At 41.1% G+C, this 22158-nt stretch overlaps 1 protein-coding gene across 2 annotated transcripts in view; it reads left to right on the top strand.

The window, feature by feature from the left end:
• Positions 1–21604, top strand: part of negr1 (neuronal growth regulator 1) — a 130166-nt gene extending 108562 nt beyond the window's left edge. For both annotated transcript variants that reach the window (XM_086115790.1, XM_086115791.1), the window contains one exon: positions 19360–21604. In XM_086115790.1, coding sequence (XP_085971916.1) covers positions 19360–19460 — 101 coding nt within the window. In that variant the 3' untranslated portion in view covers positions 19461–21604. The remainder of the gene's footprint in view (positions 1–19359) is intronic.
• Positions 21605–22158: the final 554 nt, after the last annotated feature.

Below are 22158 nucleotides of genomic sequence, written 5' to 3'. Positions count from 1 at the left end.
ATGCCGGCGTGAACTGACTTTAAAGGAACATTATGGATTTTTTTTCTTCTGTTCCCTCTGCAGTTGCGGATGGTGATTTAATTTAAAGCCACTAGGGTGAATAAAATCCTACTGAATAAATGCACCTCAAAACCTCGACTCTCCCCCACAAACCCATTGTAAATAGTACAGCCACCTTAAGCAGCACATACACAGTTGCAAATATGCTTTAATCTTATATTTTTATATTGCATTCTGTACTGTGCACAATTCACTTTTTTTAAATTATTTTTTGCATTCCAATACTTGTTTTCTACTTTTTCTACTTCTTTCCTCCAAAATTTGCTGCTGTACATTACAAATTTCTCCATTGTGAGACAATAAAGGTTTTCTTATCTTATCTTAAGTGCAACTAAAACAAAAGCAGCTAAACCAATGAATACTAAACACGAGCAAAACTCAGGAAATAATTCTCACAGCTGGTACTTTTAAGAAAGTTGTATTGATAGTTTGACCTTGCGTTCTGAGGTTAACTGTAGTTTAGGAAATTGATTCACTTTTTGGAAAACTATGATCAGTGTGGAATTTTTTTTGAGATATTCTCCATTCAAAGCATGGAGTAGAGATGACCTTTTGTTAACATTGGTAGCATCAGGAGGTAATCTTCTCAACTTTTATCTTATGCAATGACGTGCTGCTTTTAAACCCATTTAGCACTCGCGGAGCTGCCTCTAGTGCTACCAAGTACTCAATAACCTGCAAATGAGTTTTCATATGGAATTGGCATGCATATTTTTGTCTTTTTTTTTTTTTTAACATGGTGTGAAGAAAGTACTGTACAGGTATACTGTTTTAAAAATGCACGTGTGTACGTTTGCATTCATCCTATCAGTGTACAAGCACAATACACGTGAATAGACTTAACGAATAAAACTTATTTTCTCTTGCTCGCAGACTGCACACGTTTTCATCTCTGATTAGAGCACCTATGTCAAAGTGCCGGCCCGCGAGCCAGATCCGGCCCGCGAGAATGTTTTCAGTGGCCCCTGGGATGATATTGATTTATGATTAGAACCGGCCCGCAGACCGCAGCAAGCCGGGAGCCCGCAGATCTTTTACACGCACGAATACTACATTTCTCACAATGCAACAGTGATGCGCCAAGCAGTCGGTCGCTTTATTTCAATATTTATTAGTGCAGCATAGCAGTGACGTTAGCTTGCAGATACCCATCAAAAATGGCAAAACGGAAGGTGGACACTGAGAACTGGGGGTTTCAAACAAGGTGGGAGTCGGAGTACATGTTCATGGACGTAGCTGGAAAACCTGTGTGTCTTCTGTGCGGAGAAAGTGTGGCGGTTTTGAAAGAGTGTAATCTGAGACGACATCATCAAACGAAACACGCAAACAAAAACAAGAATATGGACATTGAGGGGGGAGGGGAATTTCATTAAAAAACGGACACTTAAAGTTTGTGACGAAGTTTGCCCCGAAAAAAAAAACAACTCTTTTTAAACGTGAGCATGAGCAGAAACGCAATTGCCGAGTGAGTAGAGCAGTTGTCCATTTATCTAAAAGAGCAGCTTGTGAAAAATGGAAAAGATGTCATCGCATATTCCTTGGCTGTGGATAAGAACGCTGAAGTTTCTGACGTTGCCCAGTTGTCAATTTTCATCCGCGGAGTGGACTCCAGCCTAAGTGTGACAGGAGTTTTTGGCTTTACATCCTATGCAAAAAGATACGGCAGTGGGTGCTGCGCAGTTTGCCCGTTTCCTCCCCGACACAGTGGCCCAGCTGCGCATCCAGGCTGATCAAACGTTGTCAAAAGTTTGGCAGCACATACCTGTGTGAACAACTACTTTCTTTGATGAAGCTAAACAAAACTTCACACAGAAGTCGACTTACTGCTGAACACCTTCACTCAATTTTGAGGATTTGCTCAGCTCAGAGCCTGACCCCAAATATTGATGAACTTGTAGAAAAGATAAGACACCACCGAGTATCAGCCTCAGCCTCAAAGAAGTGAATATTACTGTGCAATCACATATTAAGAGTTTTTACTCACTTCAAGTTTAAAAATTAAAGTATAATACTGGCTTTTACTGTATGTTACTTCTCCTTGAGGTGTTGTTTTTGGTTAATACATTTTTTCACTTTATTGTATTCAAATCCAATTATGTTTTAAAAATATTTTATTCGAGTAAATGATCGAAAATTGCTATTATTAGTTTTTCTTGTAAGTAAATTTAGCCTACTTTTGCTAAAAGAGAAAATATGGGCTATTGATGGTGCCTTGAAAAATACCGGCTTCTTTCATTCATGTTATGGGTATTTTTATACAAAGGAAATTAGTTTTTTGTGCCTGTTGAAAATTAAAGTTTACTAACAGAGCCATAAGAAAATGTTGCTTTATTTATCTGATCATATTGGAATGTATTTGTTAGGTTTTCAGTCAATTAACTTTGGTTCAATAAACTATATGTGGTCATTTTTCAATTTTTGAATGAAAATTCGATCAGTCCGGCCCTCGGCTTGCAGCATTTTTTTTTTATCTGGCCCTCCGTCCATTTGACTTTGACACCCCTGGACTAAAGGATCAAGGCGCATTATCGCTCTACTGTGTGGAGTTTGCATGTTCTCCCCGGGCCTGCGTGGGTTTTCTCCGGGTGCTCCGGTTTCCTCCCACATTCCAAAAACATGCATGTCAGGCTGATTGGACGCTCTAAATTGTCCCTAGGTGTGAGTGTGGGCGTGGATGGTTGTTCGTCTCTGTGTGCCCTGCGATTGGCTGGCAACTGATTCAGGGTGTCCCCCGCCTACTGCCCAAAGACAGCTGGGATAGGCTCCAGCACCCCCCGCGACCCTAGTGAGGATCAAGCGGTTCGGAAAATGGATGGATGGATGGATGTGGCTCTGTGACATCTTTCAGTCTATGATGTTCTCTTTACTTTTAAACGGTCTGTAACTCACACACACACAGACGTCTTACTCATAAGATGAAAGTTTTTACAAAGAAGCAAAGATTACAGAGTCACTTCTTACAGGACAAAGAAATACATTTTTTTAAGTCAAATGTTTTCCCAACTTTAATTGGTACTCTAGCCACTGCACTTGTGGTTATTAATGAAACAAATCAGTTGGAAAAAGGAATTTGGTGCTCCCAACACGGAGACAGGACTCAGTTGCGCGAGAGATGAAGCAGAAAATGGATAGCCATTTCCTTTTATGGCCACAGAAGGCTGTTGTAGAGATTCAGTCTTTGTCTATAATTGAGACACAAGGGTATATTCTTTTTCTGGTCAGAGTCTAATGGTTTGTGCATTAAGGTGCATGATTGAAGAAAGCCCCACACTTACAGTCAGGGCTGCAGTAAATCACAAAAGATGTTTTTTTTTCTTGTCCAATTTTGTTGATGGTAGTGGTCTCACGCTGTGCAGTTTACAACAGCATCGCTCTTTCTCATGTGGTGAGAGCGCTCTTTGGCAAAGTTAAATGGGAGTAATTTTGAGGGAAGAGAGAAGGCTCAGTGGGAATGGAAGTGAAGTTCTTGCCATCCTCTTCAGAGATCATTCACAAGGCATTGCATTTGAACTTGTGAACACTCAGAAGCCGAGGCGGGTAGATCCCCTTAGACTTTTTTGACGACCCAAAATCCTGCGCTCGTCATTTTCTAATTGTTCTCAAAATAATTATTTGTTACCATCGCTCCATTCCCATGCATGGCTTCCTCGCGCACTCTGACCTATCTCAGTTGTCAGTACTACAATCAGCCATCCTTTTACAGTGAAGCGCGACTGTGTTTTCATGATGTTCCAGCTTACTGTATACGATCCTGCACACTTTCCAATGACATTTCATGACTGAAAACTTGAAAGATGGCCAATAGTGGATGTGCCTTTTGTAAGCACTTAAAAGTAAGCGATTGCTCCTCTGAGGGAAGACGGCGATAGTGAGGTAGAAATACCACTACCTATCAAGGTTGGCTGCTCTCATCTTTGCCCAGTGCAATTTGGCAAAGGTGCCTTGAAGTGAGCCTTGGCTGGCATCCATTCCGTTTGTGTCCATTGTTAAAAAGTAGGAAGTGGTTGATCTGTGGACGACTGTTCTACTGTATTTTTCAGCACCATTCTATTGGGGTTAGAAACAAGGCTGTTCGTTAATTATCAGACAAATTGCAATTTATATGCAGGAACAAAGATCTTCAAGGATTTAAAGCCCTTTGTGTTTCTTGGTTGACAGGATGAAAAAATATACTACAACCACGTAGTGAGGCAAAAAATGTTCATTTATTTTGCCATAATGATGAAAACAAAGTACTTGTGTAGTTCTTTTAAAAATTATTATGAGGGTTTTTTTTTTGTTTTTATTTACTATGACGTGTTTCAGTGTTGATGAAAGTTGATACGGTCCATCTCTGATTTGCACCTTCACATGTTCATCAAGTCCCACTCCAAATATGAGACCTCTGCTTCTTGGTGTGGGTTTTCAAAGGTATTCATATATAACAGCTGTCTTGCAGCAGATTATTGGTGTTTGTGTGTGTGTGTGTGTGTGTGTGTGTGTGCCAGCGGGGGTGGAGTCTTTGCGGACTACCAGCCGTAAATTGCTTAAACCTCTGCAATCCTACCCACCCATGACATGCCATTTACCTGTGTAGTTGAATCTTAGAGGAACAGGATGCCTATATGTCACTCCATGATAAGTGGTGGGAATTGCACTCTAATTAGAATCTCTATTCGAAATAAACCCTGACTGGCACGAACTGCAATGCACATTGTGCTCTTTTGTTTTCTGAAGCGAACCGTCTTTTTTCCAGTTTGGGCTACAGTATATCTATTATTTGTGCAATATTTTATCCGCAATCAGGTCAGTTCATAGGGAATACATCATTTGACTTGTTTTGAAACTGATGAATCATTTGCACGTGTGTTCTCTTCTCTTCTTTATTCAGATAAATGTATGTGATCTATTGAACTGCAATTTAATCATTTTAAATGCAGAATTCATGCGCCGTATATTTTGTTTTTACTCGTGCTTTAGATTTTGCCATTTCACTCATTCAGTACCAGCCAATTCTAGACCAAGTCTGAAAAGACGTTTAAAAACGTCTTTGGGAGTGAATGAGTTAAGGCACGTTATTTAGAGGCTTTTTTTTTTAATTGTCATGAATACATACATATTTATGAAATGTGTCCTTTGTATCTCCGTCGTAGTAGTGAACAGAGCAAATACTCACAGATAATGGCACACGCTGGAGCAGGGGGCAACTTCGTGCCCGGGGAGCAGTTCAAGGTATCGGTGTCCCGCTGAATTAGGGACACCACAGCAGTGAGTCCGGCGGGTTGGGCAGTCCAATGCATACTCTCCAGTTTTTCTATCCACACTTGACAAAAATGACTTGACACGGTGGCAAGCAGTGACATTAACCACATGGCCACAGCTGCCCCTTTTCAAGTTAGCGAAAGGATATTAAGTGAAACGCTGCATTTTTCCCACAGCCCCGCACCAACTGTGCTTATATTGACTTGTGTATTCATGAGAAATCTGAGATGTGCTCATCTATGACCATGCATATGTACTTTTAAATGGAATCATGTTCAATAAACAAACAAACAACAACAAATTGACTTAATTGCTGTGCAGAATTCATGGATGTATTCAAGCCCAGCTCATGAATGGCAAAAAAATAAAAATAAAATTATGATGACAAGGGGGCATTCTGTCCCAGGTGAATCTGTATTCCTAGCTGTATTGTCGTAGGCCTACCGAAGACCAGTCTTCCATCGATCAGTGTCGGTTCTGTCTATGAATCACTTCGATTTTAACCCTAATCTTATCTCTTGACTCAGACATAAAGTCCTGGGCAAGACCAAAACGACAGTGCTTTCTCGTATTGGTACGGTTTCTACAAACATAACCAAATAAATCATATTCTGTTTTTTTTTGTGTTGACCTGGTTTGTTCCTGTTCTTAACTGTATCACACATTTCCTCGCTCTTGGTTTTTATTTAAAGCCTCTTGATAGGTGTGCAGCCGCCGCCCGTGCGGCCATTACGGAAGCAATGCCTTTATAGTTTGCCTTTCTACTCCGTTGCTGTGAAAATATGCTGCAGTTTAACTCCAAGTTGGGGGACTCGTTCCCGCTTCTGTTGGCTAGGACACCGCAGGCTGAAGTTTCCTCTGCTTTTTATAGCCAATTCTGGTCGCCATGTTTACTTTGCGGAACAAAGAACAAAGCGACAACAATGAAGACCGGGGAGCATTGCCTGCTACAATAAATGTACCTAGATGACCAGCTGATGTGTTTAATTGATTTGCGAAATCGATCAAGAGGGTAGCGGTGCAGCTGATATGTGCAGCCACGAAATGGAAGCGGTAACTATCTGGGGAAAGCCCACTATGTCATCACAGCATGTGATTAAACGGGCCAATCACGAGAAATGATGTGCACAGCATTCTATGCCCGTGGCAGTTTGTGTCGCGGCATGTGTTGCTGAGGGGCCGCAGAGGTGCTGCGCGACACAATGCAGTGGTCATGTGATGCTGTGCGGCCGCCCGTGCGAATGTGACAGCATAAAGAGGCCTTTAGTCTTAGTTTATCTGGTCTTGACAAAACCACTCCTGACTGCCTTGCTCTTGGTTCACTTTTGGCCAGTTAATTTGAACCGCCACTTAAACAGTGCCATGAAAGTGTCTTTAAGATATCTCTTCTGCGCCTCTTCCTGGCCTTTCATCAGCTGTCTTTGGCCATATCTGAATTCAAGCTGTTCTTCCGCGCAGCATCCTACAAACAAACAGCACCACTCAGTTTGGCAGAAGTGTGACAGGAAGATATAAATATTTTATTCATTTTATTTATTTTTAAACAAATTCTATTGACTTGCTGCACTTGTTTCACCGTCAACAATGTGGCGTTATCGACTGAGTGGATCCATATGCACTGTCCTTATAGTGCAGCATCAAGTGGGCTAGACGAAGTTCTCAGAATCATTTTTGTAATCTTTTCTTTTATTCCTTATTCACCTCATTTGTCAGACTTGATGTCACTGGTGTTGCCTCGGACTTTTGCTTGTGAACTCGGCACTCATAGTAGCGCTGCTTATTTTATGTTTATCATTATTTTTGAGCCAGGCCTGCGCAGAAACACAGCATCTCCCGGTGACTTAAATAAACTGAACTAAAATCAACACACCCAAGCACACTTGCTTCAATCACTGTCAAGCCTAAGAACATTCGAGCTCTCACTCAGACCAACAACGGACAACAGTTTTGGATAATAACCCCATTCGAAGCAGAGTAGATCCACTGACTTTCCTGCTGTCTTCCAAATCTTTTATATTGACAAACCACACCTGAAGAGCTTGAGGTTTTTTAACATGGTTAGAAAAGGTCATGGCATTAAGGAATGGCAGTCTCTTTGAGGGGATGTTTTGCACTTAAATAAGGTTAGCTCGAGCAGCTCAATTTCATCTCTCTCTGGCAAAGTGAAAAGACAGCTAACCTTCCACTAATACCGAAGGCTACGAATGCAAGTTTGTATGGCGCAACCAGACAATCACTCATCGAAGGGATAGTAAATATACAGTACGTTATTGTATCGTATCATATGATACAGTCTATTATTGTATTGTATTATGCAGCAATGACCGAGCGAAAACCAAAAAAACATTTGTGAATTTAGTACATATGAATCCCGAAAAAATTACTAAAATGCAGACTCTAGTATTTCTGCCCAAAAACTTTGACTGGATGCTGTTTATGTGACCTAATACTACAAAATACTGCTTGTATATTCTCCCATGTGCTTTAGTCAGAAAAGACGCACTGCTCCGCACTTTTTGGGCTCCCATTGAGTTAAGTGTGTCACTTACGCACCTTTATGAAAGTTCTGCACTGCGCGTGTCGTGACGTTTAAATGAGGGTGTCCTATGTCATATCTAGCAGTGCACATACAGTATTCTCCCAGAGACATCTTTCCTCTTGTGCGCTCAGTAGGTTGTACAAAGGACTTGTGCCTCTTGAAGGTGAAACATCATATTGCACATTTTGATTCAACTAACTGCTTCCGTGCTCCACTGAAGACGGGTACGTGACCATGCGGCTGCGGACTGGTGCTTGTGGCTGAGAGTTTGTCTGAAAGTGCCATTGCAGTCATTGTATTGGTGGCAAGGTTGAGTTAGATATTGAATCATTTGCTTTTATTTTAAATTTGCCAGTTGTGAAATCCAAAAAGGTGATGTGCTTGCATGTACATGCGACGAAAAGCGTTGTTTGGCATAAAGAACGGCCAGCTCTCTCGCTTTTAAACGAATGGAACAGCTCCAAGTATGCATTCATTCATGAGTACATTCCTCTAGTTAATTTACTTTTATTGTATTTATTAAATATAGAGTCCTAATATTTATGCTCCTTCAATCAGTGATAGGAAAATGAAGCTTCAAATTTGCTTCACGAAGCAATTGTATTTTTTTTAACTCCTCTTAATGGTGCTGTCTGTTCGACTGTGCAAATTAGAATCGTCGGTTTCCCATTTTCCCTTTCTTCAATGCAAGTCACTAGGGACAATCAGTATATAATTTCTGGATTGATACACAAGTCAATTTCAAATTTAAAGTTTGTCATGTATTCCAAATTGATCTCTATGGAATGGACGTCTCAGTAAAACTCCAGAACTGCAGGCATCTTCAGAATCCAATGGATCGTCCCTCGTCGGTGGCAGCGCGAGTTTTGACCGGTGACGCATGTGGGTTTGAAAGAAGCCTAGAAATGAGAATCGCTACACCTCGGAAGTGCACAAGAAAAGTGCGTAATGAATCGACTGAGAACGGGAGAATATGCCTCTGAAAGCACATGAACAGTTTTGTTTTGTTTTTTTACCACATTGTTTTTTTTAAATCCTTCACTTTTTAAAATATTGCACTGTCAGTCCCTTGTCAAAAAAATAAGTAACTAGCCAAAACAATCCATTTTTGTCATTAATAAAGAAATAAAAATTGGTCCCCGGAATGTGTTAACCTGTTCCTGTAATAGGTATGCATTTTTGTTGATGATTTGTCAATCAATTCCACAAAAAAAATCCCTGTGAGGGCTGTCATTTTAATTGGACAAATGCAGTACTCATGTATAACAGCAGAGGTGGCAGCGAGTTGCCTGCTGTAAAAACAAAGGAAGAATTTGGCCTCCAATCATTTGGCCACGTTAGTCTCCTTCACAGTCTAATGTTTCATAATGTGATTGGTAAAAATTGTATTTTCTAATCATGTTACAATTTGGACCATTTACATTTGTAATATAGTATTTTTCCCGAAAATTACATGAAGTTAATGGCAACTTTCTGTTACGTGTTTTTTCCATTCGCTCATAAAGTAGAGCAACCATCCATGCTTTTGAGTGATCCATTAACCTGTCATGCATGTTTTTAGAATGTGAGAGGGAACCGGAGTACCCGGAGAAAACCCACACAGGCATGGGGAGAACATGCAAATTCCACACAGGATCTGGAATCGAATCCGATATGCGCTAACCACCGCCCACAAAATGTGGGCGGCCCAGTGGCGCCCACATTTTGTTCACAGTATTTAAAAAGAGTAATTGTATCACCATGATATTTTGGTCGGAGATGGTGGATTTTGTGTGTGTGCGTGTGTGTGTCTGTGTGAATACTTGAGTTGCATGTGTGCATGTGGTTCTGGTATTTTGGCACTAGACATATTGAACAAAGGTTGGCAGGTCTGCAAACTTTGCAAATCCTTGCAAGCCAACTGTGTCGCATTTGATGGTAGGATTTGCGTATGGCTGTGGGCATTAGTTGTGGATGGCTGCTGCTGACAGTCAATGATACACTTCTTCTTGCACACACACTTTCCTGCATCCTGCACAGCTCAGCGGCTTCTCATTTTAGCCAAGTTCGTCTCATCCAACCGATGAATTAAAATGCTAGTGCTTAAGGGCAAAGCCCCGAAGGTCCAAAATAGAAACTATTAACTCTTTACTATTTCCCTGGTCTTCTAGTTGATGAGTTATTCAAGGCTCTTTACAAGGCTCTGCCCTCTTTACATTCATTAATAATAATGAGAAGACGTCAATGAACATGCTGAGAGAATGTCTTTGGCAAAAGAACAGTGCACAAAGGATGGCCTTAGAAGACATCAACCCACCTTGTATTTATTTGTTTATTTTTGTTTGAGCATCTCACAAGCCCCTCAGAGGTCTGCCACCTTTGATTTTAATTAATTTGAGTCCTGCACCATGTCACTTGAAAAGCAGACTAGCGGATTAAGCCATTTTGTTCTTCCTAATGCCATATAACATGGCGAGATCTTTTTGATGCTGGGTGGTTCCCAGTGGGGATCCAGTCACAGATCTGAACACCAACATGAAACAGCAGAATTGCAAGGGATTGTGCCTTTCACCACTAGAAGACTTTGAAATCACAGAGAAATATCAAAGACATTCTATTGTTCTTCACTTGCTTTTTTTTTTAATGACATTGTCGTAGATCTCTGTGGTGAGTTCGCTTTGATTAAGACATTTAGCAGATTGACGTGGGCTGAGATGACGAGTAACTCATATATTTTTTCCCAGATCAGACCATGCCTTAATTTAAAGCATTTTAAAATACAAGTAAAGAGGTGATTTAATTTCCCTCAAGAATATATATCTCTGTTCTCTCGCTAGCCATCAGTCAACTCTTTGCATTTTGCTTGCATATGCATACACTAGCCTAGCCGTATATGCCTCTCACATGTCGGGTCTGACTCGTTAAATTCTCACAACAATCAAGGTCCAATTACTGTTTACGTTTAACAAAACTGAAGCAAAAATGTCGTCATACATCATGCCAGAGCTGCCAACTCTTACGGCTTGGCTGTATTTTGTTGCAAATAATAATAAATGCCCCCTTGCCGCGTTTGTTAACATTGAAAGTTACGGATATTTACAAATCTGGATATTTAAAAATTGACGTTCTACTGAGGGTGACGGCAGTGATGTATTGCGATGTATTGCATCATCACTCACTCATGGACAGTGGAAGTTATTGGATGCGTCCAACGTGAGCCGAAAGCTCACGTCTTGAGACGGTCTCTGCTATTCATACCAGCAGCAAGGAACAAAGCCACTGTGACACAAAGTGAAGCATCATCGGCAGATTATGTCCAATAATTCATAAACAACAAATGTGTGCACTCACAAGGTTATTCATCTTAGAAACGAACATCAACTGCAGTGTGCTATGATTATCATAAAACATTTCGGAACATGCCAAATTGTAGAAATTTAGCTCGTGGTGAGTGATATTTTTAATCATTTGTCTTTATTTTGGTCCTTGAAAACATGTCTTGAGATGAAAATGTCGACCGCATTATTTGCATGCATTATTTTAAATGTGTTTACTGTAGAAAATAAATATATGTATTTTAAGTACGTATTATCAAACAGTGCTTTGGGGTGGTGCTGAATGAAATAACATGGAGCCAATCTTCCTGGAAATTGCTGGAGAATTTAGCATTGGTATCCAAACCCAGGGATTAGGTTTGAGATGATTAACGAATTAAACACTCTTTCCTAAATTGTCTGTGGCGTTCCGATCAATTACATTCAATTGTACATTCATACATTCAATTACAGATTGTACCAAACTAACGCTATTTCCCTTTACATCCTGCGATAATTCTCTTTTGGAATGAAGAAAATTAATTGAAATGACAATCTGCTTTTGGCCTGAATGACACGTAGAAAGACAAGGCATGTAAACGGGAATAGATTGGCTGTGCATTGCTTCTTAAATGCGCCAACACACCAACATGCCAAGTTTAATTTCTCAGTCAAGGCAGAATCCTCCCCCTCTGTGTTCTGAGTGACTATTGTTTTACCTTAGGTATTGGTTTAGCCTTTTTCATTAAAGATGCCCATAGCTTACAATGGTGGAGCAAAGAGGGTGAAAACAAAAAATTCAAAGGTGACTCTGAATGAAAGAATGTTTTTACGTGCATAGATAAGATCATGTCTGACAAATTCCGGTGTGTGATGGTCATCTGCCCCTTTCTGTTGTGCTAAACATTATTGTCATTGCACAAAGAGCACACAGCTCAGCACTTCTAAGCCATTACACAGAATGCATTCGGAGCAGATTGGATGAACTTGTATATCATACTTAACTTTCAAATGTACCTGTTTTTGTTTTTTTATTTGGGGGGGGGGGGGGGTTTGCTTGCATTGATGACTCTAATCACCTCGAAACGTGCACTTTTCTCATTGTGCAAAACAGTGGAACCTCCCTTGAAGCAAGATTTTCCTGAAGCCAATTTGTCATTGTATAAATAAATGAATATAATGAGAAAAGTGCGCGTTTAAAATGGGAAATTCAAAACTTTGTCATGCATAACATTGCACAAGGTCTTAGCATAGTGTGTCCCAATGTAGGTAGTATCCAAGGGAAAACTACGTGAAGATTTTTGTTGAATTTACATTTTAAGATGGTTAACCTCTGTTTGCACTTGCCGTTTGACATGGATGGCAGTTTAGAATGTTCAATCAAGTATTACTTTACAAATACTTCAACATAACCAGTTCAGGGTGTGATCCACCTTTAACCCGAAGTCAGTTGGGATAGGCTCCAGCATGCCTGCGACCCTCATGAGGATAAGCGGTTTGGATGATGGATGGTTAAAGCTTCGTTAAAAATGTGTGTGTGTGTGTGTGTGTGTGTGTGCGTGCGTGTGTATGCGTGTGCGTGCCAAGGAGTGGTAGAACATGGGTGGTGGGCCACAAATTGACCCCGGGTTATAGTTTACATAACCCTGATGATCAGATCAGATGTCACGGAATATGTCATTCAATCGAGAATTTGAACTCTACATTTGTTCATTTAATTACTCATAGAATGGACACATCGCTGCCTTGTTTTCTCTTCTGAAATTATATTCCGCTAATTTACTGTATTAAAAAACATAGTTCGTTTTTTTCGTCCAGCTAAGCTCACTTATAAACGTGCTGTCTTAAAAAAAAAAATTCTTTAGACGGATGGAGTGTGTAAAGAACACACCATCGCCAGCTCCAAAATGAGTCATCTAATTTCAGCAAAGATGATTTTGCACCCTTCCACCACAAAATAATGGTCGAAAGTGTCAAGAGGATCTTAAAAGCGGTCTTTATTTGTTCCCACATGTTCTTTCATTTTAGTTCATCATGTTTTTTATTGATATTGTAGCAAGAGGTGCTGGCAGATCTGGGTGGATTTTATCCACTTCTGAAAGTGAATTTGAAAGGAATTTATTTGTACACTCTTGTAGTCTGTGTTGTATGTGGGATGAGAGGCAGGTTTGGAACCACTCCTGAATCAATGTTGCTCTCTTGAGGAGACGACAGCTTTTATCTGGACCTCAGGCAGGCAGGCAGGCAGGCAAAAGGAAACCAAGTGGGGAGTCGAGACTGTATTGTGTACACTGCCTCTGGTTCCGCGTTTGTTTAATAAAGGAACACTTCATGTGTGACGCTGTCGAAGCCTGTGGGCGTGCCCTATCCAAAGCAGAGAGTTAGGAATAATTTGCTTGCACATATAGCATGTGCCACTATTGACTTGTGACTCTCCTCCTTACAGCCTCGCGCAGTGCAACTGCAAGACATAATCCACTGCCCATGTTAATCACTTGGCAATTGATTAGGTCCTTTTTTGGTCCAACAATTTCTATGAACCACTGATGATCTGAGTGAGATCAATAAACGTTCATGGCAAGGAAAGACAGTAGGGCTGGGCGATCGAGTTCAGGCTCCAGCTCGGCGTGAGTGAGCTTGACTTGAGGCGAGATCAAGTCCTGTTCAAGTAGCCTCAGGTGAGAAAGCAAGAACCAGGAGGTTGGCAGCGATAAACTTATCTTATATCAAGCAGGACCAAAATACACGTCACCCTCCAGTTGGCGCATGCGGTGTTATCAGCGCCGTGATGGGAAATGATAACAGCGAGCTGTGTTATCATAATCCTACATACATAACAGTAGGAATCATTATTTTTGGAACGTACGGAAGGCAATGCATGAAACCAAGGGCAGGAAGACAGGGTTGCTTCCTGGCAGGAGATCAGATGGTATCAGGCTGTATTGATGGAGCAACTCATGGGAACGTAACTTGCATAGGTTGCTCATAACTGACCAGACTGTCATTGTCATCACAGTGGGGGAGGGGCACAGCAACTGACTCAGCACAATCTTTGTGTCTGCAACACAGAAATAAACCCCTTATAAAATTAACAGCTAGAGGGGGCAGGGGAATTATTAGCAAGAGTGGGAATGAGAGACCCAAATATGAGAGGGGGATTATTAGAGAGAGAGAGAGACTGTGTGTGTGTGTGGGGGGGGGGGGGGGGGTTGAGATGCTGTGGGAATTTGGTGCATGCTGACACCATTTGTTTGTCTCACTGTGCATTTTGTTAAGCCACAAATATTAAACAGATTTAGAGGGAGCAGTCAAAGTCATTGAGTAATTATACTTTTTGAAACACTGTGATTAAAAATTCAGCTCTTTCTCTTTAGTCCTGGAATGTTTACTCTCTAGGTGTTGAGAGGGGAAAATAATAAAGTATCTTTTTAAAAACAAAGATTTACCCAGGAGACGTGCCTGTAAAATGCATCATTTGCAGGCTCCCAAATTCCAGACATCAAGACATGAACAGATGGGTGCAATAAACACAAGCCCAGGCCACTGGGGTAGTTTTCTCCACTGATAACTGGGATATTTGTGAAAGGTAAGGCATGAAAATAGACACCTATACGAATCAAGCAAGGGGTCGAGCCATTCTGAAGGAGGACGTTCTTTAACTCATTCACTCCCAAAGACATTTTTAAACGTCTTTTCAGACTTGGTCCAGAATTGGCTGGTACTGAATGAGTTAAGGAGAACCTCGGAAATACCTTCCCTAATGAGATTCCTTCCTCAGCTCACCATGTTATGACTCCAGATACCCCGCTGATTCGTTGATTGAGTCAAGCTGAAGGCCAAATTCTCCCTTCAATCAGAGGCCCCCCGATCACTCAGCCAGCTATCGGGTGATGCCCCTCTTGCTCATTCCCTCCCTTGTTCTGAGCCCACCGCTGAGAGGGGCCATTAGAGCTTCGGGACCCAAAACCATTCAGTTGGGTGTTCATAAATGCTCAGGGTCAGGTACCCCAATGTGCGGCAAGCGAGGTTGCTGCGAGGCAGTTAAATGATCTCTGAAGGCTATTTTGATAACGGAGGCTTTTCATTACTTGCTGTAATGCAAATGATTGGTGGGGCTAATGAGCTTGAAGGTGCGTGTGAATGAGGGCTCAGAGGAATTGTCGTGCGTGGTGATCATAGACAAGGTGATGAATCGCAAACATCAAAACCGCTCGCCTTGAACAAGAACAGGGTTAGAAATGATTAGACTCATGGGTCAGTGAGTCCAGTTACCATTGTCTCAGACCGACTGGCTGGAATGCAGCGCGACGCTCATGGTTGACACTCATCATGCTGTTTGTTGTTGGAGTGATGGTACTGACAACGGGCCTTCGACACAGCTTGTAAAAAGAAAATGGATGGTGACACATTCTTTGAAAGTGGATGATGCCGCCACCACCACCAAATGTCCTGATTGTTTATCGACTAACCATCTTGGCCCAGCTTTTTCAGTAGTGCATTGAAGGCCGCTTGTGTGAGCAGGATCACTTTTGCCACACGTGGGCACTTTCGGAGGAGCCGCATGGATAGGACTTACAGGCCACTGACTTGATGGTCAAGGACATTGAGCCCCTCCCTCCACCTTTAGAGCCCATCTGAGGAAGCGTCCTTTGGGAGAGTGGGATGCTGCCTGGCTGGCTGGCTGCCTGTCCACGCATCACTCCTAACGACCTGCTTGGGGGATTGGACCGAGTCGAGGGGGTGAATCGTCACTCAACAATAAAAGGGATGAAATTCAAAACACAATCCAGTACAACCACACCAGAGACGTTCCTAGATTCTTCTTGCAATTATTGATGTGGTACACATGAAAAGGAGGAGTGAGAATTTCTGTGCTGGCCAATTTTAGATTTTGGAAGGTTTGAATAGAGTGACGAGAAGGAAGAGGCTGCTGTTTAATGAACGAGAAATTGCTTGGGAATGCTGAGAGGTACTACATCCTAGCTAAACATTATTTTTCAATCCTTATATTTTCTTGGCATATTATTTTAGGGTCACAGGAACCTGTGCCTGGAGGGACTGCCAATCAATCACAGGGCAAAGAAAAAAAATGAAGATATTTACAGAAACCATGTAACTCTACCTCGAGAAAGGACTTTGAGGCAATGCCATGGTATTTTGTTTTCTTCCCTTTGTGTATAAAAAAATATATACAGGTATATTATTTCAGTTTCTAAAAATACTTAGCCAGGGAAAAGTAATAACTAACCCTAATTAGCTGTGCGCTTTGTTGTTGAGAGAGTTCGACTCAATTGAGAGATGACGATGGTATTACATGCCATTGAATTTGGAGGCGAGTTCATGAAAATATTTTCTTTGGCGAATGATTCTCATGCAAGAGTGTTCCTCTGAATTATAGTACACTGTGAAACACACAAACACACAAATGTTACCACAACACAAACTCCAAACAGTGTCACTGTTGTATATTTCAGTATGATTCATTATCTGTGTCAGTAGTGAGTGAGGTTCATGGCCCGAACATTTGTTATACATATGATATGTGGGTGACAAACCTGCTGTCGGTGGAGATTTGGAAGGATAAGGGAGGGGGGACAAGAAGATGCAGTCTGCTTCGTATTCCCAGGGGACCATAGGCGATGGCTCCGGTCCAGAGCGACAACACGGAAGCAGGTTTTGTTTTTCATGACTTTGTCTCTTGCTTTGGGGAGGCTTCTTTCGTGCCATCGTATTGCAAACCACTAATTGAAGCATATTGCTTTCATCCCGGCTCATTTGTGAGCTCTCTTCTTCCTTTAAAGCGCCGTTTGTCTCCCCGCCGCTCGTGCACCTTGTTGGTTTCTTTATGATGTATTGTCTCAGAGGCTGACGCTTTATTGTAGCCGGGTGCTGATGTACATGGCAATTAAATTGAAGCCCCAAAGAAGCTTCACTTCAATCACTGTCTTCTTTCACCGCTCTCTTATTTCTTTTGATTTCACTTCTTGCTTCCATCAGCGCCCCCAAACACACACACATACACACACACAAACAGAGTCACTTCCTCTCACCATTTTTCACCGTCATGTTAATACGCACAATAATGGTGTTGCAAGGCAGTTCCGGGTTTGGGAGTTAATTAGAGTGGCAAGTTAAAGCCCACACAGTGGAAACAATGGAGGCTTTGCTTTTGCTTTTTCACAGTGGCACAAGGAGATAATAAGCTAAAGTCAAACACTGTGAGCAAGCAGGCACCAAGTAACTCTGACAAGCCTTCTACCTGCCTCGACACTTCCTAATGCATGCGGCCCATATTGCTGTTATCCAAATGACAATAATAACAAGGGGTGGATAATAACTGCATCTATAAATGAAAGTGGGAAACCAGTCCCAATGATGTCGCTGTGGTGTGGCAGGAGCACAATGCAGAGCTCTCAGACTCCGGCAAACATTGGGCTGGCTGAGCAGAACAGGGGCTGTTGCCATGGAAACCTTTGCTCGGCTCACTCACTGAAAACTGTGTCATTACCCTGTACTGCCGATTGGAGAAGAGAGAGGAGGAGCGCGGAGCGAGAAAGAAAGAAACAAAGATGAGACAAAGATAGAACTGGAAAGATAAAAGGGAAAACAAGAGCCAAAGAGCCCCACGTCATCAAACTGTGCTCTAATTTTGACACCTCAAACTGATGCTCTCCCCACTTTCTGGGCTTGTCAGTGGAACCAGAGCTTGCTCCGTAATAGCTGAACAACTTCAATACAGTAGTAGCAAATAATGTGGGAAAATGTCAGGGAAAAACAGGGCTGTCAGGTAATAATAGGACAGGTGTCACTTTGTTCTCTCCCTGCCATTGTCAAAAACAAGCTCCTTCTTGGCTATCACAAATCACATTCAATGTATGTGTTTGTCAATACAACACAATCAGAGTCAAAAAGGGAGTCCAAGCTTGTTAAAGTCTGACATATAGACAATTGTACGGGCTTCTACTTGTTATGCTTGTCACTTGGCTGGTGAGTGTTTGTACAGAGTGAGGACCACATCAAAGGAGTTACAGTCAACTAATTACAATGGCGTGCAAATAGAGGCACCCTTCTGATACGGGCGTTGCACCGCATGATTTCCCCAGTTGGAACGTGGCTTGTTTGCACTGCCTCGCCGCGCTTTGTGTGTGCGTCTGTACTTCTATTGTGCTACAAAAAAGACAAAGTTGGAATTGAAGAGTAGCCCCTTTCCAATGAAATGCTGCCCTACCCGGCACAGCTCCCAACAGAGGCGTGCCCAAAGTACTGTAGCTTTCTGATGGTCACGCAAACAACAGGGAAAAAAAGCCTCCCCTCGCTCATGAAGCTCTAATGCAGTGGTTCTTAACCTTGTTAGAGGTACCGAACCCAACCAGTTCATATGAACCCTTTATAAGTGAAAAATAAAAATATGTTGTTGTTTTTTACAAATTCAAGACATTAAAAACAGAAAAAAACTTAAAGAACATTTCAAGGCATAAGTAGACAGGTTTTTTTTTGTTGTGCACACACAAAATGAACCAGCCAGTGATGGCCAAGTGGGCGTGTCATAACTAATTGACATGTTGAGTCGGGTGTGTCTTAACCTCCATGGCAGAGGCTTCGTCGAACCCCTGAGACCGATTCACCGAAGGGTTCGATTGAACACAGGTTAAGAACCACTGCTCTCGTGATTTTGTATCTCAATAACCACCGACGCAACTTGTTTCATTTCAAGTGTCAGTACATATTTGTCTGCTGATTGTATTAATCATGTTTCTTCAACATCATTTCATCATTCAACTTTTTCACAACTTGAGAATGTTAGTTTATTTGAGAAGGGTGATTAATATTTTCAACGGTCTCCATTAAACAATTAAAACACTTCATTAAAGGTAAAAGAATGCGTGTGCCCCAAATGTGTACCAATTTGAAAATACTACCTAAAATGGGCTCTGAAAGGGTTGGGTTTTTTCCAGTTTTTTGTTTTTTTTTTCACTTCATACATGCCCAGTTTGTTCTGTTGTGATTCTCTTCAAACGAAAGCAATTTTAGTCAGCCTTTGGTATTTGTCTTTTTGTTCTTAAAAGAAACAAAGTGAATCTACTTTTCCAACTCAAAGTTTGACTATACCAACTGTGAATTAGGAATAATTTACCTCAAACGAGTGTCACTCACAGATCTCGTGTTGAGTTTGTTGCCAAGTGACCGCACCACCTCGACTTATCTTCTCTTCTTTCCCACCCACAGCTCCCAACACTGCGCCCTACGGGAGTACAGGAAGTGCGCACATCCCGATGGCCTGCCGGTACCTGGTCCTGGCTCTGACCACCTTGATGGTGGCGTACTAACGGCGGAGCGGCGCGCAAAATGACTGTCGAGAGCATTTACGAGTCTTTGGTGGCATCACCCATGACTGGATTCCAATCGGGAGGAGTTTGTCGCAAGGCAAAGAGTGGAAAATATTCATTATTTTTTCCGTTTTTGTCATGGTGAACTTCATGTAAATAGTATTTGTTGTTTACTTTCTTTGCGTTTTTTTACATTTTTTGATTGATGGATGAAATCAGCCCCTCCCCCTCCCTGGCATCCAATCATATCAAACGCTCAGCTTCACTTACTCTGTTTATCTTATCTCATGACTATAACAAAACAACTGTGCCAATTTTATTCTCTCAGTGCAGATTATTACCATAACAATGTTCTTTTGAATGTATTGTAGGTAGCTGAATGGAAGGAAAATCTCATTTGACTGTAAAAAAAAAAAATATTCAAAAGCAGTAGTCACCTCATTTTGTTTGTGTTTCGTTAGTGTGCCTGTTTAACAGCTTCAATCAGGTAGGCAAAGTAGAAAAGTCACCTGTCACATATCTTTACCTGAACAAACGTTTTTTTTTTCTTTATTCGGACTTCAATCAAATGACAATGTACAGATGATGGCCTCGTTTACCCTTCGCAGATATAAATGTTTGTCACATTTCTTTCAGATTTGTTTCTGTCGAGAGGAAAAGCCGAGCTCACGTGCTTTGCTCATATCTTGGAAGTTTTAATGGTCCATTGTTTGCATTTCGGGAGAGTGACTCACTCCTCTGTCTTTTACAAAAGAGTTTATTCAAAAATGGATCTCAAAATGGATGGATACCTAACAGTGTTGTTGCACTTGAAATTGTTACGGTATCTGCCACTTTCAAGAGTGCCATGGAGTCGGAAAGTGGCTGTTTAGATTCGATGAAATGCCACCCCAAAACATTTCAGCAGAAAACAATATTGTGTGTGTGAGTTGTTAATTTGATTTAAAAAAAAAAAAAGAAACAGCCTATTTTGGGGCAGACGGAATGACATATACACTGTATAGATTATATATATCAACATGCACATTAACATGCACCACCGGTTGTATGAAATAGCTATTTCTAACATAGCCAATAAATATAGGCTAATATAGTTTATAAAGCGTGTTAGTGGGCACCGCCATAATTGTGACATCAAACTACTGCATCCTGTGCAGTAAGAAAACATGGCTTTGCCCCGGTTTGACAACTTGGATCTTCAATTTTGTTTTCCAATTTTCCCAGTTCTCCGTAATGCAGTATTTCTACCAAACCAACTCTGTCATTGCCACTTTTTTTTCATAAATAAGCTCAAACATGGCAGAAAACGTTCTCCTAAGGTACATGTGATTTCTAGAAAAGTAATTATCTTTAAAACTTGCTGACTTTTCAATCCAAGTATTCGCCATGTTAGCTGCGGAAAACTGCTTAGCAACTCAAGCTTGAATCATCCACAGACGAAGTGAGCGTCCATCGCACTAAATCAAGCATTCTATTTTTCTTCATTTTGTAAACTGAACCTGGTTACTTCTGACTTTCAGTATACGGCATAATCATCCTCCGGTATCTATCGATCTACAATGTAAGAAGATACTGCAATGCCTTAATAGTAACGCAAGTAAAGTACTCACTGAAAGACTTTTAGACAAGCCACTAAATGTTTGTTTGACATACTGTATTCTTGAATGTTCCATCCGATCAAAGAGTGCAAATCATTCAATTGGGCGCAAATTGAAAAGAACATTTAACTGAGTTGCCGTCATTTCAAACTCCCAATATGCTCACATGAACTTGAAACTGCAAATCTTCTAGCGAAATAGCCATGGCAGTTAAAAGACTTTAAAGCACAAACACTGTTATTGCTTCTATGTTTGGTTTTGTGGTGATTTATTTTTATTGTAGGCTTGTTAAACAAATGAAAAAAAAAAGTGAAAAGAGAAATTCTGCACCATGTGGTCTTGTTTAAATGTTAATCTACAACGAACAATGAGTGAGGAATATATTTATTCACTTCCTTTATAAAAACAATGTATAAAAGTACATTTGGAACAACCGGTTATGTGACACTTGTTGGATTTGAATCGGCATACCGTGGCATTGATTGAGGTGTCATGACTGTCCGGGGGATTTATTTGTCGAGTAAAAGAACAAATGTTTGCAATCAATTGAGTTCCTTTTTGAAGTGGGAAGAGGGCGTGCACCAATATAACAGTATTATAGAACAGATTCAGTGTGTGAGTGTATATATGTGGAGAAAAATACAGATACATGTGTATCGTTAGAGCCAGTGTGTGTCGTCCTAGTTTTCACACACTTGAGTGTTTGACGTGCAGAGTGTGCTTGTGATGCATGTCGACATGAAAAATCAGCCATTTCATTTTTTCAATGCTTTTTTTCTTTTAATCACAGTCGCCTATCATCTATCCTGTGGATTTTTTTGTGGCCTATTTGAGGACAGGCTGAAATTTTGGTGGCATTTGTCACCTGCTAGTGAAGTGGTGCCTTGAGATACGCATGACCTGACTTTCAAGTCCTTAAAATACTATGTATTTATTTTGCTTTGACTCAACTTAGTTCACTTCACATCCTGCCGTAGCTTGGCAGAGAACAATTCTCCCCCAGACCCAAAAAAAAGAACCTTCAAATTGTTGCCACTCCCAGTTGCCTTTAAATCAGATAGCTTAATCATAATTCATAATGGGAATGAAAGATGGTTTTT

Source organism: Hippocampus guttulatus, chromosome 7 (genome assembly GCF_054856545.1).
Source record: "Hippocampus guttulatus isolate MCC_2025c chromosome 7, RoL_Hgut_1.0, whole genome shotgun sequence".
Lineage (NCBI taxonomy): Eukaryota > Metazoa > Chordata > Actinopteri > Syngnathiformes > Syngnathidae > Hippocampus > Hippocampus guttulatus.
This window is presented reverse-complemented; position numbering and strand designations above follow the sequence as displayed.